Source organism: Sus scrofa, chromosome 9, assembly GCF_054392235.1.
Source record: "Sus scrofa isolate SSC_HxYL_T2T_F1_AM1 chromosome 9, Sscrofa_HxYL_maternal_Yorkshire_Landrace_v2.0, whole genome shotgun sequence".
NCBI lineage: Eukaryota > Metazoa > Chordata > Mammalia > Artiodactyla > Suidae > Sus > Sus scrofa.
The window spans coordinates 111334669-111349821 of NC_139391.1; the positions used below are offsets into that span (position 1 = coordinate 111334669).

Consider the following 15153-nt stretch of genomic DNA (forward strand, 5'->3'; position numbering starts at 1 on the left):
AGGAAAATGAAAATCAATACCACAATGAGATATCACCTCACATCTATTAGAATGGCTATTTCAAAAGGACAACAAATAAGAAGTGTTAGCAATGATGTGGAGAAAAGGGAACTCTTGACATACTGTTGGTGGAAATGTAAATTGGTATAACTGCTATGGAAAACAATATGGATATTCCTCAAAAAATTAAAAACAGAACTACCACATGATCCAGCAATTCCACTCCTGGGTATTAATCCAAAAAAAAAAAAATGAAAACACTAATTAGAAAAGATATATGTATCCCTTTGTTTATTGTTGCATTATTTGCAATATCCAAGATAAGGAAGTAGCCTGAGTGTCCATCAAGAGATGAATGGATACACACACACACACAAACACACACACAGGAACATTACTCGGCCATAAAAAGGAATAAAGTCTTTCCATTTGGGACAACGTGGATGGACCTAAAGGTTATTATGCTAAGTGAAACAAGTCAGAAAGACATGATATGATCTCACTTATTTGTGAAATCTAAAAAATAAAAACAAATAAACAAACATAACAAAAGGGAAAGCGAGTTATAAGAGCTCCCACTGTGGCACAACAGGTTAAAGATCTGGCATTGTTTCTGCAGGGGCTTGGGCCACTGCTGAGGTATGGGTTTGATCTCCAGCCCAGTGCAGTGGGTTAAGGATCTGGCATTGCCACAGATGTGGGATAGGTCACAGCTACAGCTCAGATTCCAATCTCTGGCCAGGGAATTTCCATATGCCATGGGTGCAGCCAAAAAAAAAAAAAAAAAAGAAGAAAAAGAAGAAAAGGAAGAAGAAGGAGAATAAAAGAAAAAGAAAGTTATAGATACAAAGAACAAACAGGGGGTTGCCAGAGGGGAGAGGGGGAGGGGGAGGTGAAAAAGAGAAATAGGTGAGGGAAATTAACAGGTATAAACTTCCAGTCGCAAAATAAATGAGTCACAGGTATGAACTATACAGTGTGGGGAACTGAGTCAATAATTATCTAATATCTTTACATGGTGACAGATGGTAATTAGACATATCATGGTGACCATTTTGAAATATACATAAATATTGAATCACTATGTTGTGTAATAGGAACTAACATAGCATTGTAGGGCAATTATACTTCAGAAACAACCTCAGAAAAATTTGAGATCTGTGGCTACCAGAGGTGGGAGTGGCAGGAGAGAGAAATGGATGAAGGCAGTCAAAAGGCACAAACTTCTAATTCTAAATTATTACTAGGGATGTAATGTACACCATGATAAATATAATTAACACTGCTGTAGAGTATACGTAAAAGTTACTAAGAAAATAAATCCTAAGAGTTCTCACCACAAGGAAAACATTTTTTTCTATTCCTTTAATTTGTATCTCTATGAGATGATAGATGTTCACGAAATGTTTTGTGATCATCATTTCATGATGTACGTCAAATCATTTTGCTGTATACCTTAAACTTATATAGTGCTGTAGGTCAATTTTGTCGCAATAAAACTGGAAGAAAAATATAATTTTAAAAATTTAATTAAAAATGGTTCATCCATCGGTTATAATAAATGTACTCACAGTAATGCAAAATGTTAATATCTGTAGAAAGTGTGTGTGGGGGGGGGGCTCTCTGACCTTTCTGTGGAATTTGCCTGTAATCCTAAAGCTGCCCTAAAAAAATAGCCTATTTTTTAAAAAACCCTGACTTGAAAAAAAACAGTTGCCTCTAGGGAAGGGGTATTTGTGAGTAAGGTAGGCTTTAACTTTCTTATTGTTAACCTTCATGTGCTTTTTTTGGCCACAATCACAGCATATGGAAGTTCCCAGGCCAGGGATCAAATCTAAGCAGCAGCTGTGACCTATGCCACAGCTGCAGCAATACCAGATCCTTAATCCACTGCACCACAGAGGGAACTCCCTCATATGCTTTTTAAGGTGTTTTTATTTTTTTAACAATGTGTATATATTACTTAGATCAAAATGTCTTTAATTTTTTAAAATTATGTTTATTCAAGATGGCTAAAATGAAAAAGACTGAAGATATCAAGTGTTGGCAAGGATATGAAGTATCCAAAATGCTCAGACACTATTATGAAAGTTCATGTAAATTGGTATAACCATTTTAGGAAACTCTCTGGCAGTGTCTAGCAAAGCGGATTGTTTGCATAGCATGTGACCCAAGCAAACTCACTCCTGGATAAATATTTTTTAAAAAAAATCACCAAAGGATATGTTCTCTTACATGCACTGAAGCTTTTTTAATAATTTCCCTAAACTGAAATCAACCTAATGACCATCAAGAGTTGCAGAAACATTGTGGAATAATTACACAATGGAATTCTATAGCCCGGTAAGAATAAATGATTTATAACTACATGCAGTGATGTGAATGAATCTCACAGACATAATTTTGAGTGAAAGAAGCTGGGCATATGACACATAATTCCATTTGCATAAAGTCCCCAAACCAGGTGAAAGTTATCTATGCCAAAAGAAGTCAGAATAATGGTTATCTTGGAGGGGAGATAGGGAGTGATGAAAAGGGGCAGAAGCCGGGGGGGGGGGGGCCCTCTGGGGCATTCATTGGTAACCTTCTGGGTTTTTGCTTTTGTTTCTCTAGGGCTGCACCCATGGCGTATGGAAGTTCCCAGGCTAGGAATTGATGTGGAGCTGCGGCTGCCAGCCTACACCACAGCCACTGCAACACCTGATCTGAGATGTATCTGCGACCTACGTCACATCTCATGGCAATGTCAAATCCTTAACCCACTGAGCAAGGCCAGGGATCAACCCCACATCCTCATGCATACTAGTCAGGTTCTAAACCTGCTGAGCCACAATGGGAACCCCTGGTAACCTTCTGTTTTTTCAATCTGAATGCTGGTTCCAGGAGTATCTTGAATTTATAAAATTTCCATCAATCTGTACCAATAATATTTTTACTAATGCACTTTTTATATGTGTGTTATGCCTCAATAATTTTTTAAGCTGAAAGTTTAGGACCCTAAGTCACACTCCTTTTTTTCCCTATACTCTCACTCCTAAATATTTAAGGAATATGTATGCATTTGAAAAAAATCTAGAAGATATATGTATACATTTTACATTTAACTTCAGTACTTGGAAGAACCTCAGAGTAACATTTATATGAATACTTTCAGAAGCAAAAGCAGTCCAACTTTGAGTCCAACAGAATATGTATTCAAACCTGCTGGGCTAGCCATTATGTTTGCTGTTGTTTTGATTGTTAGCGTCCCATTGGATTCTGGATATGTTTAGGATGTTACAAACCATGGTTTAGGATGACATTTACCAAGACAAGTGAGTGTTGACAGTGAGAAGCCATTGCTCTTGTGAAATCAATCTGTAATCAAGCTCTGTTTTGAGCTTCTAACTACTGGATAACTTCCATCTAACGAAATTCTTTTGTGTCAACTTCAGATACTGAAACTTCGGCTTGCTCACCAAGGTAGAATATGTTCTGTTATTCTTTGTGCTAAAAGGAATTAGATCTAAAGGACAGACTTTAGACCCCAAATCTGAAATGTTTTTAATTTTTTATTATTATTAATGTTTTTAATGGTTTTAATTTTTTTAAAACATCAAAATGTTTCTTAATTTTTTTAAAAATTCTGTTTATCCACCAAGATGACTAAAATGAAATGTCAGATCTGGGATCTAAAGCCTGCTTCAAAGGCTTTTTGGTCAATCCTTCAGAACAGAATTTTTCTACTCTCAGCAATAATTTTCTGCTCTTTCAACCCTAGCTATTATATTCATTTGTTTCCTTTAACACAGGAAGTACAAACCTCACAGAAATTAATTCTAATTTAGTTTTGTACATGCAAATTAATATGGTTCTTAACTCTTACTAAACTTACACCAAGAGAAAACTCAGTATGGAAATTTGGCAAGTTCTGGGATCGACAACATTAATCTATTACTTTTATAAATTCTCAGGTAGTTTTAAGACACGTAACAGAAACTTTTACATAGCTTTCAGAGATATCATGATGATTAAAAAAAAAAAAAAAAGAGCCCCAAACTTGAAGAAACTTCCAATAGTGAAAACTGTCTAGTAAATCAACTTACTCCCAGCTCCTGCTATATAGTTTGTCAGAAGGTTAAAAAAGATCAAGATTGCTCTGTCTTCAATTGAATTCATTCACAAATTACCAGCTCTTAATTTGTCTTTCAGCTTTCCCAGACAACACTCTATTCTCAGGATGCTGAATTCCCGGAGGACCACTCTCGGTATTTATATCCTCAATGCACACGCCTCCAATTAATAGCATTTATTATGTATTTCCCATGTGCCCACCATTAATATCCCCTTATTCATTTCAATAGCGCCATCGTTTCTTCTACTGTTGATACTTAAGGAAGCTAAAGAAAGGCAGTTTACATAACTTACCTCCAGTGCTATCACTTGTGAATGGTGAAGCCTTAGTTCCATCCCAGGGACAGTGATGCACAGCTATGACACTGTGCTGCCTCCAATTATTGACAGGAACTCAGGTACAAAGACAGATTCAAGCCACAGAGCAGTACTATGAATCCTGCCCTTGCTAACATTCCACTCCCATGTTCTAGATTCTAATGAAAATTCTGGGTCTACTCGTTCAGTGGAACAGCCTTTACTGTTGCTACTCACAAGGAACACTTTGACTTTCCTACCATGAAAGAATGTTTTAGACTTTTTATCACCACCACAGGAGGACTTGGGGCCAGGACTCATAACTGAATTTTGACACATTTTTAAAGTCTTTTTTGCTGGCAAGCTGGAGAATGGCTTGCACTTGGGCACCAAAAACTATCCTAGAGATTCAGGACATCATTCAAGAGTTGACTGAACTTAAGAGTCCCAAGACAGCACAAAACACAGATCTTGAGACTTCCAGGAGTTTGAAGTTCATCCCTGCCTCTCCCCCAAAAAACTCTGATCACACTGTCAATTAAGATGCTTTCCAACTCATATACAAACATAAAATCACACTTCAAAAACTTTCATCACTAGAAAAACCAGACACTGCGTATTCTCTAAAATTTATTTACAGTTAATAAATTAAAAAGCAAAGTACAACCAGATTATAAATCTTAATCATATGCACATCAAACTGTCCAAGGAAACAATTCGGTTCCATTACAAACAATTGCCTTCAAATGCACTTAAGACATAACAGTCTATCAAAAAATATTTCAAACACACCAATAAAGTAAATATTATGTATATATGTCCACCAAAACCCACCAATTTAAAGAGTGCTGTGGCAACCCTTAAAACAACAAAGTTTTGAATTCAAAACCTCATTTTTTTGTATTCAAATATTTTTGATGTTTTTTTAACTGAATGAGTTTTCAGAAAAATAGTAGTATCATTTGCAAGTAGCAAATCAATAGGTGTCAGCCACCAGCTTAGTTACACGTGTCCAACAGGGGACTCAAACTTTGACAAAATAAATACACACCACAACAGCAACACTTTGCACTATCAACAACAAAGCTTACCCTCAACAATCATGACATTACTGATTTCAGCATGGAAAAATAAGTTGCTGGTTGACAGGAAGGAGGATAAAAATGACATCAGGAATCTCAAAAAGTTAGCTGAGGTGCCAGTCACCATATTTAGGCACTCAAGAGTTAAAAATTAAATAAAAGCATAGTGAGGTGATAAACTTCCTCCTAGCTTCCCTATTTGTGCCATACGAGATAGAAGATAATCTTATAAGAGAGTGAATAAAGATCATGGGATGTCTTTTAAAAAACTATATACAAGCTAAGCTACAGACTTACTTTAGAGGACAGGAAATGGATGCCTCACCAGAAAGGCCACCTTGCCAAGTTCCTTTCCACATTCTGCCCAATGTACCCATGAATACTTTCACTTTCCTATTAACACACCAACCATCTATATTAGTTGTTTCTTCACATTTTAGAAGATGTAACATACGTTTGGCTAAAGAACACTTGGCAAAAATAAAAGTTTTTTTTACATCTCATTTCACAAACTAGAAATGGCATGATTTTTAAATAAACCAGATAAATAATATATTGAATTCAAGATGGGCAATCCAACCCAAACTGAAATCAGATAGCCCAGACAATCCAAAGAAGCATTTATGCTAGTTCAAGAGCACTAAAGTAACAAGGCATGAGGAAAAAATGTTAAGAATCTCAGTTAAAATGCATGGTGTCAATAGTTGTTTCAGTTTTGTGCTGAGCAAAGTTATCCTCCCAGCTAGGTCTAATTTCAAAATCCTCTGTGAAATTATTTAGATAAGCTATATGTTGAAATCACATTCTAATATGGCCATTGAATTTATTATAAAACTATATACAATAGTGAGTGGTACAAATACATATTTTTTTCCTCAGGGGCTAGTTTGCTAAAAAAATGGTAACAATTCAGTAGCAGGGGGAGGGAGGAGAAAACTCTACTGTATCTGAAATACGATTGGCAATGGAAGCTAATAACCAAAAGAATATATATAAGCTTCCTTTCACAAAGATATAATTTAACACTCTTCATCATCTAAGTAATTATCCACTTTTATTTATTCGTGTGACAGTGTCGGTAACAATGCATTTTCATTGAGTAGTGAATAAAAGAATACGAGGCATACTGGGAAACTGGCATAAAGTCATATTATATATATAATTTTTTTTTTTTTTTACAAAACAAGTACACTGAAATTAAAGTCACAAAACTCCTACTTATGGACTATTAAAGTTGAAATTTTCAATTCAGAAAGCAATAGCATTTGAATTCTAAGATCGCAAGAGTCAAAATTGCAACTCTTATTAAAATAATTCTCCTAAGAAGCTGCCAAGCAGAGATAAGCCTTAATATTAAGGATATCGTATGTCAAGTTCTAGCCAGTATGAATCATTCCATGGCAGAATACTTAAATTTGAAAAATAGTGGTACAAAACACTACTTGACCCTTTAGATATTGCAGTAAAATCTGGCTGTGGCACCACTGGCTAAAAACCATTAAGTCTTGCTGCCACCAATGACCAAAGGCACTTGGATAATCAAGAATTCCACACTGGGCCATATGGTATAAATGCTATTATAAAAGTGTAAAAGAAGGGTCAGTACTGTGTGACTCGCCTGATCAACGATTCCTGTGGTCTTCAGCTGTCAACAAAGACCGGTAACTACAAACATAATTACAAATGGAATTAAGATTTTTTAAAAAGTTAACTCACGGAGCAAAAGTCAACTAATTGTCATAATGTTTATAAGAATAATGGATATTATTCTGGGCATTTCTTGCTATCCAACAACAGAAAGTAAAGAAAGAGATCTATTTTGCCCAAAGTAACTTCAACCAGTTATTTGATACCAAGAAATGCCCCCACCCCTCTAGATGACTAATAGTTCTGAGAATTCTAATGGGTATTCTGTTTATCATTTTAATCACAAAGTTTGAACACATTTATTTCTTCTCTGCTATTTGCAATTTAAAATAGGTTATCCTTCAACTATTCCTGGATTTGTATGTTAGACCAGTACAATGAAGCCAAATCATTTCCAATAGGATTCCATCCATCTCTTTAACCAACACCAGTTCTTTATAACTAATTTTTCTTTATCACAAGCCATGTGGTTTCAATGCACTTTAATTTTTATTTAATTAAAAAGAATCTTAACAAGTCAGCTTTTCCTAAACAGAACTTCATATGAGTTTATACCATTTTATTTAGGAGCTCAGTAAATATAAACATTAAATTTCAATATAAAATCTTTAGGAACACCTCAAAAATGTTCAAACAGTTGTACTTTGCATCTCTTTGTTTGTAATCACTGAGCCCATGGAATTCAAAGCATACAAATCCTTGCACTATTACAGTCATAAGCTTGAATCTCTTAGAAAAATATCCTTGGTCAGAGCTTTGGAATCCGGTTAAAATTAGGAAACGAATGGGATTCAGAATACCCTGAGTACAAAACAGGTTCAATCTTTCGTCCAGAAAGAGGGGTGGCAGTTGCAAAGAAAAATGGGGTGGGGGGAGGATTTGGGGGGAAAGCAAGTAGATTCTGGCTTTATTACACAAACACGAAACCAAATTCCTTTGGAAAAATAACGACTTCTTCAGAGAACTTCCAGACCAGTGAGGTAGAGTCCAAAGGGAGAAAACGGATCTGCCCCTCCAGTCCTGGAGATGTCTCAGTCCGGGGTAAGGAAGCATAGGGCCCTCCCCTGCGGGTCCGGCTGTCTCCTCCTCCGCAGCCCGGGCGCCAGGAGGCAGCGGAGGGCACACCTGTCCCTGAGCCCCAGACGGCGGCGCCGCGAGGCCGGGAAAAGCATCCGGTGACTTCTTTGCCCGTAAAGTGCACGAGGGGACGGGGTCCTGGCCGGATCTGTAAACACTCGACTGACACTTGTCCATCCCTCCAGGCGGAAGCCCCGTCCCTGGCCGGGAAGCCGTCGCGGGCCGCGTTTCACGCCCGGGGCACGGGGAAGCGGCGGAGCCTCACCACGGGTTCCAGGTTCACTCGCAGGACTTGGCTTGCCCGGCGCCGCGCCGCCGCCAGGCTGCGCTCGCCCCACACGTCGCCGCCGACGCGAATGGTGGGAAAGGTGGTCAGCGTCGGGGTGGCCGCCCTCCAGATCTCCTCCAGGGTGCGGCCCCCGAAGCAGGGCCCGGGCGCCGCGGGCTTGGCAGGGCAGCTCTCCTCGGGGGCCGGCAGCGGCGACAGCGGCGGCGGTGGCGGGGGCTTCCTCCGGCGGGCGGCGGGCGCCCGGGCTCCGCGGCGCCTCCTCCTGGCCGCCGCACTCGGTGCTGGCCTGCGTGTCCGGCCGCGGGCAGCGGGGGGTCCCGGGGGGTCGGGGACCAGGGCCCGGCAGGAGGAGTAGCCGTAGACGTCCTTGCTGCGCAGGATATGCGGGGAGAACTGGTGCTTAAGGCTGCAGAGGAAGCTCCAGAGCTCCGCGTCCGAGCTCATGAACTCCGTGCTGCGGGGCATGAACAGCTTGAAGGCGTCGCCCAGCGCCTTGGTGCTGTCGGCCAGCGACAGTTGAGACCGCGAGTATACCACCTTCTCCTCCCGCGCCTCCAGCTCGGGCCCTGCTCCCGCCCTAAAGCCGCCGCCCCGGGCGGCCGCGGCCGGGGCTGCCGGGGGCCGGCGCCGCCGCCTCTTCACGCTGCGCCGCATCGGAGGCCGCTCGCGGCCGCCCGCGTTCGCCGGGTCGCGCCGCCGCCGTCGTCCCCGCCCGCGTTCGGCTCTGCGGCGGCGGCCGCCGCTGGCGCCTCCCCGGCCGGCGCGTCTCTCGTTACTTTTCTCGCCGCCTCCGCCGCCGCCGCCCCTCCCCCTCCGAGGGCGGAGGACGCGGGTGAAGATCCTGCCGCCCGGTACAAGATGGCGGCCGGCGCCCACCCCTGGGCTTTGTCATTGGACGGCGCCTCGCCCCCCTGGTTTCTCTTTCTTCTCCTCTCTTGCCTCCTTTCGCCCTCTGCCTTTCTTTAAATGTGCCCGCCTCAGGCTCCTCCCACTGCAGCCCCGACTCCACCCATTGGGTGCTCTCAGAAGAGGGGCGGGGACTAATGGGGGAGAGGCCAGTTCCTGGAAGATGGTGCTGGAGTGGGTGATGGTGGTGGCCCTTGAACGCGAGTCAACAGTTGGGTGGTTATATGAGGTGGGGGCCCTTGACTAGAGTGAAGGGTGGACATCAGCTCCACCTTGGGGAGAGTCACTCTCAGAGTGAGTGGGTGTGCATTTGTGGATTGAGCTGGGGGGGTCTACCAGTCGGAAATAACAAAGGGAGACCTACCCAAAAGCTGTGGTTTTTATCAGAGAAAGGGAATTTGGGTCTAGGTGTAGAGGGAATGGGCCTTTCACAGTTCCATTCTAAACCTTCATTTGGCTCTTTTGCATGTTCATCAACTCTTCCCACTTTGGACCCAAGCAACACTAGCAATCCAGAATCAAGTAGGCAATATGGACAGTGTAAGTGGCATTGTCTCCCTCTAGACAATGGAACCATCTTCACATTTAAGAGATACTCCACTTAATAGGAAAACAAAGCCTCTTATAGCCATAGAACTAAACACTCTGCTCAAGTTGATCAAAGATCATTTACAACAAAGCCATTCTCCTTACAGAAAATACCATTTTTAAATACAGTTTTTTTCTAAATGAGTACACTTCACTTTTCATTTAGTTTTAATATGTCCCTCTGCAGCACCATCTCTATCATTGAGAAGGAATGCAGCATCACAATCAAAAAGGTTCTGTTGAAGGGAACATTAAGAAGCCATTAACTTTTGTATTTGAGAGGAGGGGATTACGAATGTTTGTAGAGTAGTGGGCAGTTTTTAGTCCTCTTTTCTATCCTCAATATTTAGTTCAGTGTCTGTCAGATAGTGGGCAGTCCACCTTGAGTTTATCAATGAAATACCACTGATAGTTTAAAATGATATGAGAAAGAAGGATATATTGAAATCACTAAGAACAAGGATAATTTTATAGTTTCTATTTTACACTGCAATTTTCTCCTAACTCCATTAAATTTTTAAGGTTAAAAAAAAATCTCCTAATGCTTAGAACTCTGAGGTAGGCATGCAAATTTTACCCTTCAGTGAGCATCATATTTTGCAGTGGAGAACTGATAACAGCAGAGCTTTGTGACTTGCACACAGCTGCTAATGGTTCCCTTGAATTTGAGCTGAAAGATACCTAGTTCAATCTCCTTATTTCACAGATGAGGAAATTTGGTCACACAGAGGTTCAGTAATACCAGTTCTTGATCAGGACTAAGTCTTTGGATTCCTAATCTAGTGATCTTTATATGTCACTGGAGGTTTTTCAAATTGTGCTGCTCAAACAGGTTCAATAGAAAATGCTTTATGCAAGAGTGGGGTGATCAAGGGACAGAGCTGTACCCCTCTATCTGCTTCCACTCCTCCCCAAATTGAACAGTTTTTTAATCTGTCCTATATTGGATTTACAGATGATGTTTTCTTTGAACCAGACTTTGTTTTCATTTCAAAAATTAAAAACATATATATTTTAAAAGTTGCTTCTCTACACCAGAGCACTCTCTCCACACAGTGGGTCTACAGCAAAAACAAAACTTCCTCCCAAGAGACCAGTTCTCAACCTACCAAAATCATGGTAATTCTCTGAAGAGAAAATCATTTTCCTAGGAAAGCATACCCTTATCTCAGAACAAGATTATGGAGCCAATTACCAGCTTCCTAAATCCTTATAAAGAAGTGATATTACAACAACTCTTTATATCACAATTCGTTCTCTTGGTAATTCTGGGAACACATACTAACATGAAATTTGTATAACTTCCATTGGAATGCCCCTGCAAGATAGACGTAGAAAATCTCACAGAGTAAGCCAGCAGAATGGTAAGGGGACTTTGTAATAAAAGGGTAAAGTAAGGTTCTCATATTATTATTTCCTCCCTTCCATGTTAATCATATTATAAGTACTTAGAGTACATAAATATGGAAACACTTGGGGTCTTTCATCACATCAGTATATACCAGACATCTACACAGACAGAATTGATTTCAATTAAAAGGATAAATCTTTTTATAAGACTTTTTATGCTAAGAAGACATAAGATTTCAACAAATTGCAGAGTATTTGGCAATTCATTTTTATAATACATGCTCATTTAATTTACTTAAAACCAAACAATATCTTTATGGGATATTATTAGATATTAATATCACATCAAAGTGCTTAAATTATTATATAATTTAATATCTGGCATTGTTTGATTTCTCTATTCTTCTGCTTCTTATTTTTACATTTCTTCTTCATCGCTACCTTTTGATTAACTTACACAGTCTTACAAATGATTCTTATCCATTCTCTGTGAGTAAAATTTATACATGAAGATAATATATTTCTTCTAGTTTCTGGGACTCTCCTAAGACACTAGAAGGTTTATGGAAAGCCAGTAAGTTAAAATTTTGTTCTTGAGGAAACATTGTTTAAAATGCTGAATTTATTCCTTTACCTATCAAGGAGAATGGGGCTATCTCTATCTGATAAATAGTGGTGGACAATAAGACTAAACAGCAACAACAAAAAAAACTAGCTATATATATATATTTTGAATTTATAATTTATGTAGTTTAAAAATGAAACAAAGTAGAATAAAGTGATAGGCAAAATTAAAAATAATACATAACTCTTAGCTATCCAGCACTTGTACTTTAAGATCCCACTTCTATAAAATAATTGACTTCTTGAAAAGTGGCCACGAAAATAAAAAAGTATATGTAAGTGGTTGGGAACAACCACCCTGGAATCAAATAGACTTGAGATCAAAGAAATCTTTGTAACAAAATATCCTTAGATAATTTTCAATCCCTCTGAGCCTATTTCCTCATCTATAAAATGGCCATAATCTCTAATAGATTGTTTTGAGAATTGGATAAGTTGACAATAGTAAAAGCTTTACTGTAGTGCCTCTATCACAGTAGACATCCAATAAATAACATGAACCTTTGCTCGTCTTACTTATGAGTATTCAACACATTTCAACTCCTATATTACAGTGAGAATCTATAGATTTTAAGTACCAGATTGGTGAAAAATCAAATGAGATTTTACAATGAGAAGGAAACTTAAGAGATCTAATGAGTCTTAATTCAGATGAGAATATTGAGATGCCAGGAGATCTTCCCAAATTCACACAGCTGAATTGTGGGAGCCTCTCAACTAGAATCTAGGTCTCAGTTAATCCAGAGTTTCTAGCATTCTTGTACTTCATCCACGGAGACAGCATAAATTTTTAGTTCAAATGAAATTACATAGAACATGACTCATCAAATTCACTATTTTTATTAGAATGGTTATAAAGTAATTTAGATTTTTTTATAAAAGTTATCTCAAAGCTCTGATAAGCTCTAAAACTGCTTAATGTAAATTACACAAAAACCATGTAAACTGAATGGCCAGGACTTCCACTTACAGGAGATGAAACATATGTACTCTCCCCATTTCTCTTGCTACTTTCAACTTAAAAACCCTGGACATAAGAAGACTAAAGAATGGAGAGGAGAAAGCAGACAGGCTAAGGATATCAGAGACCAAAAAACAACCCAGCAACAAGTTCTGTGGTTTTTCTTTTTTTCCTCTTTTCTGCACACATGTCAGACTGAGTACTAGAGAATCCAGCAACCAAGACATGCCAACAGACATAAAAGACATAAAAGCTCTAACAAAACCTTGCTCTCACTAGCTTTAGGATCAAGGAAGCAGTAGCCTAGCAAGACAGAAACTTTAGAAAATAATCAATCTGCTAGAGTGGAACACTACCAACAAAAACCAACAACAACTTCTCCAGATTGTAACTAGGCACCCCATCACCCCTCTTGGGGTAATGTCAGAGAAGGGCAAGGAGGGAATCATGAATCTCATACCTGCTGGACTTAAGTGAAGCAATTCTCTCCTATAGCGTCAGTGAAGACTATGTAGGGGGCAGTAACAAGACCTCCTACTCTTCCCAACCAGGGAGCTTTAGTAGAGGTCTAACAGCTTTCCCACCCCAAATACAGCAGCAATGAGGAGCCTCTCTCCCTGACTTGAGTATCAATGCAGGAAGAGTGAGGAACTTGGAATTCTACTTGGCAGTACTGAGGCAGTACCCCTCCTTTTCCCTGTTGGAACAGTGTCAGAGGAAACCAACTAAAACTGATGATGTAAGTAATATTCAGAGTCTTGGAGTTCTCTGATGGCTCAGTAGGTTAAGGATCTGGTATTGTCACTGCAGTGGCTTGGATCACTGCTGTGGCAAGGGTTTGATCCCTGATCTGGGAACTTCCACATACCATGGGCATAGCCAAGAAAGAAAGAAAAAGAAAGGAAGGAAGGAAGGAAGGAAGGAAGAAAGAAAATTAAATAATATCCAGAGTCTCATAACATAATAGTCAAATGTCCAAAGTCACAACTTAAATTTGCAGTTGTAAATTGAATAGGGAAAAAAAAAAAAGGCCATCAACAGGTGCCAACACTAAGATGAGAAAAATGTTAGAATTATGTAATGGATTTTTAAATAGGCATTATAAAAGCACTTTAACAAGCAATTATGAACACTCTTGAAACAAATGAAAAAACCAGGTATCTCAAAGAAAAACAGGAGATATAAAGAAACAAAATGGAAATTTTAAAACTAAAAAATATAATAACTGAAATTAAAAGCTTAGTGGATCATCTCAAGAGCAGAATGGAGGGGACAGAAGAAAAGTCAGTGAACTTAAAGATAAAACAATAGATATTATCCAATCTGAAAACAAAGAGGAAATAAACTAAAAAACAAAAACAGAACAGGGCCACAGGGACCTATGGGACCATAAGATCTAATATTTCTGTCATCAGAGGATTGGAAGGAGAAGAGAAAGAAGGCTGGGTTGAAAAAGTACTTGAAATAATGGCTGAAAATGTTCCAAATTTTTAAATCTACAGATTCAAAAAGCTGAACAAACCTAAACAAGATCTGCCCAAAGAAATCCACATTAAAACAAATCATTAAAGCAAGGCAAACCTTTAAAAACTAAAGACACAAAAAGAAATCTTGAGAGTAGTAAGATGAAAATGACACCTTACTATGAGGGAAAAACTATTTGAATAAAAGTAGGTATCTCATCAGGAATCACAGATAACAGAAAGAAGTGGCTCAACATTTTCCAAGAGATAATAGAAAAGAACTGTCAACCCAGATTTCTATAACCAGTGAAAATGTCCTTTAGTAATGAAGAGGAAATCAAGACATTCTCACATGAAGGAAAACTAAGAGAATCTGTTGCCAGCAACTCACCCTAAAAGAATGGCCAAAGGAAGTTTTCTAAACAGAAAGGAAACAATGAAAGGAGTCTTGGAACATCAGGAAGGGAGAAAGAACATGGTAAGCAAAGACATGGGTATGACAGACTTTCCTTTTCTTATGGAGTTTTCTAAATTATGTTTGATGATTGTTACGGACAGAATGTTTTTGTCGCCCCGCCCCCCCATTCATTTGTTGAAGCCCTAAGCCTCACTGTGACTGTATTTGGACCCAGGGCTTGTGAGAAGCGGTGAAGATTAAATAAAGGTCATAAAGGTGGGGTCCTATTCTGATAGGGCTGTATTCTTGTAAGAAGAGGAAGAGACACCAGAGTGCTGTCTCCTACCATGTGAGGACAC

General features: G+C 39.3%; 1 protein-coding gene across 1 annotated transcript; it reads right to left on the reverse strand.

Annotated features, from left to right (window-relative positions):
• Positions 1 to 5027: 5027 nt before the first annotated feature.
• CCDC71L (coiled-coil domain containing 71 like) lies at positions 5028 to 9382 on the reverse strand. The gene has a single exon (XM_021063516.2). The coding sequence runs from the start codon at positions 9157 to 9159 to the stop codon at positions 8446 to 8448; it is 714 nt and encodes a 237-aa protein (XP_020919175.1). The 5' UTR covers positions 9160 to 9382; the 3' UTR covers positions 5028 to 8445.
• Between the last annotated feature and the right edge of the window lie 5771 nt (positions 9383 to 15153).

Bases quoted from the DNA above. Each gene is read 5' to 3' on its own strand.
- CCDC71L (XM_021063516.2), bottom strand. From the start codon at position 9,159: ATGCGGCGCAGCGTGAAGAGGCGGCGGCGCCGGCCCCCGGCAGCCCCG.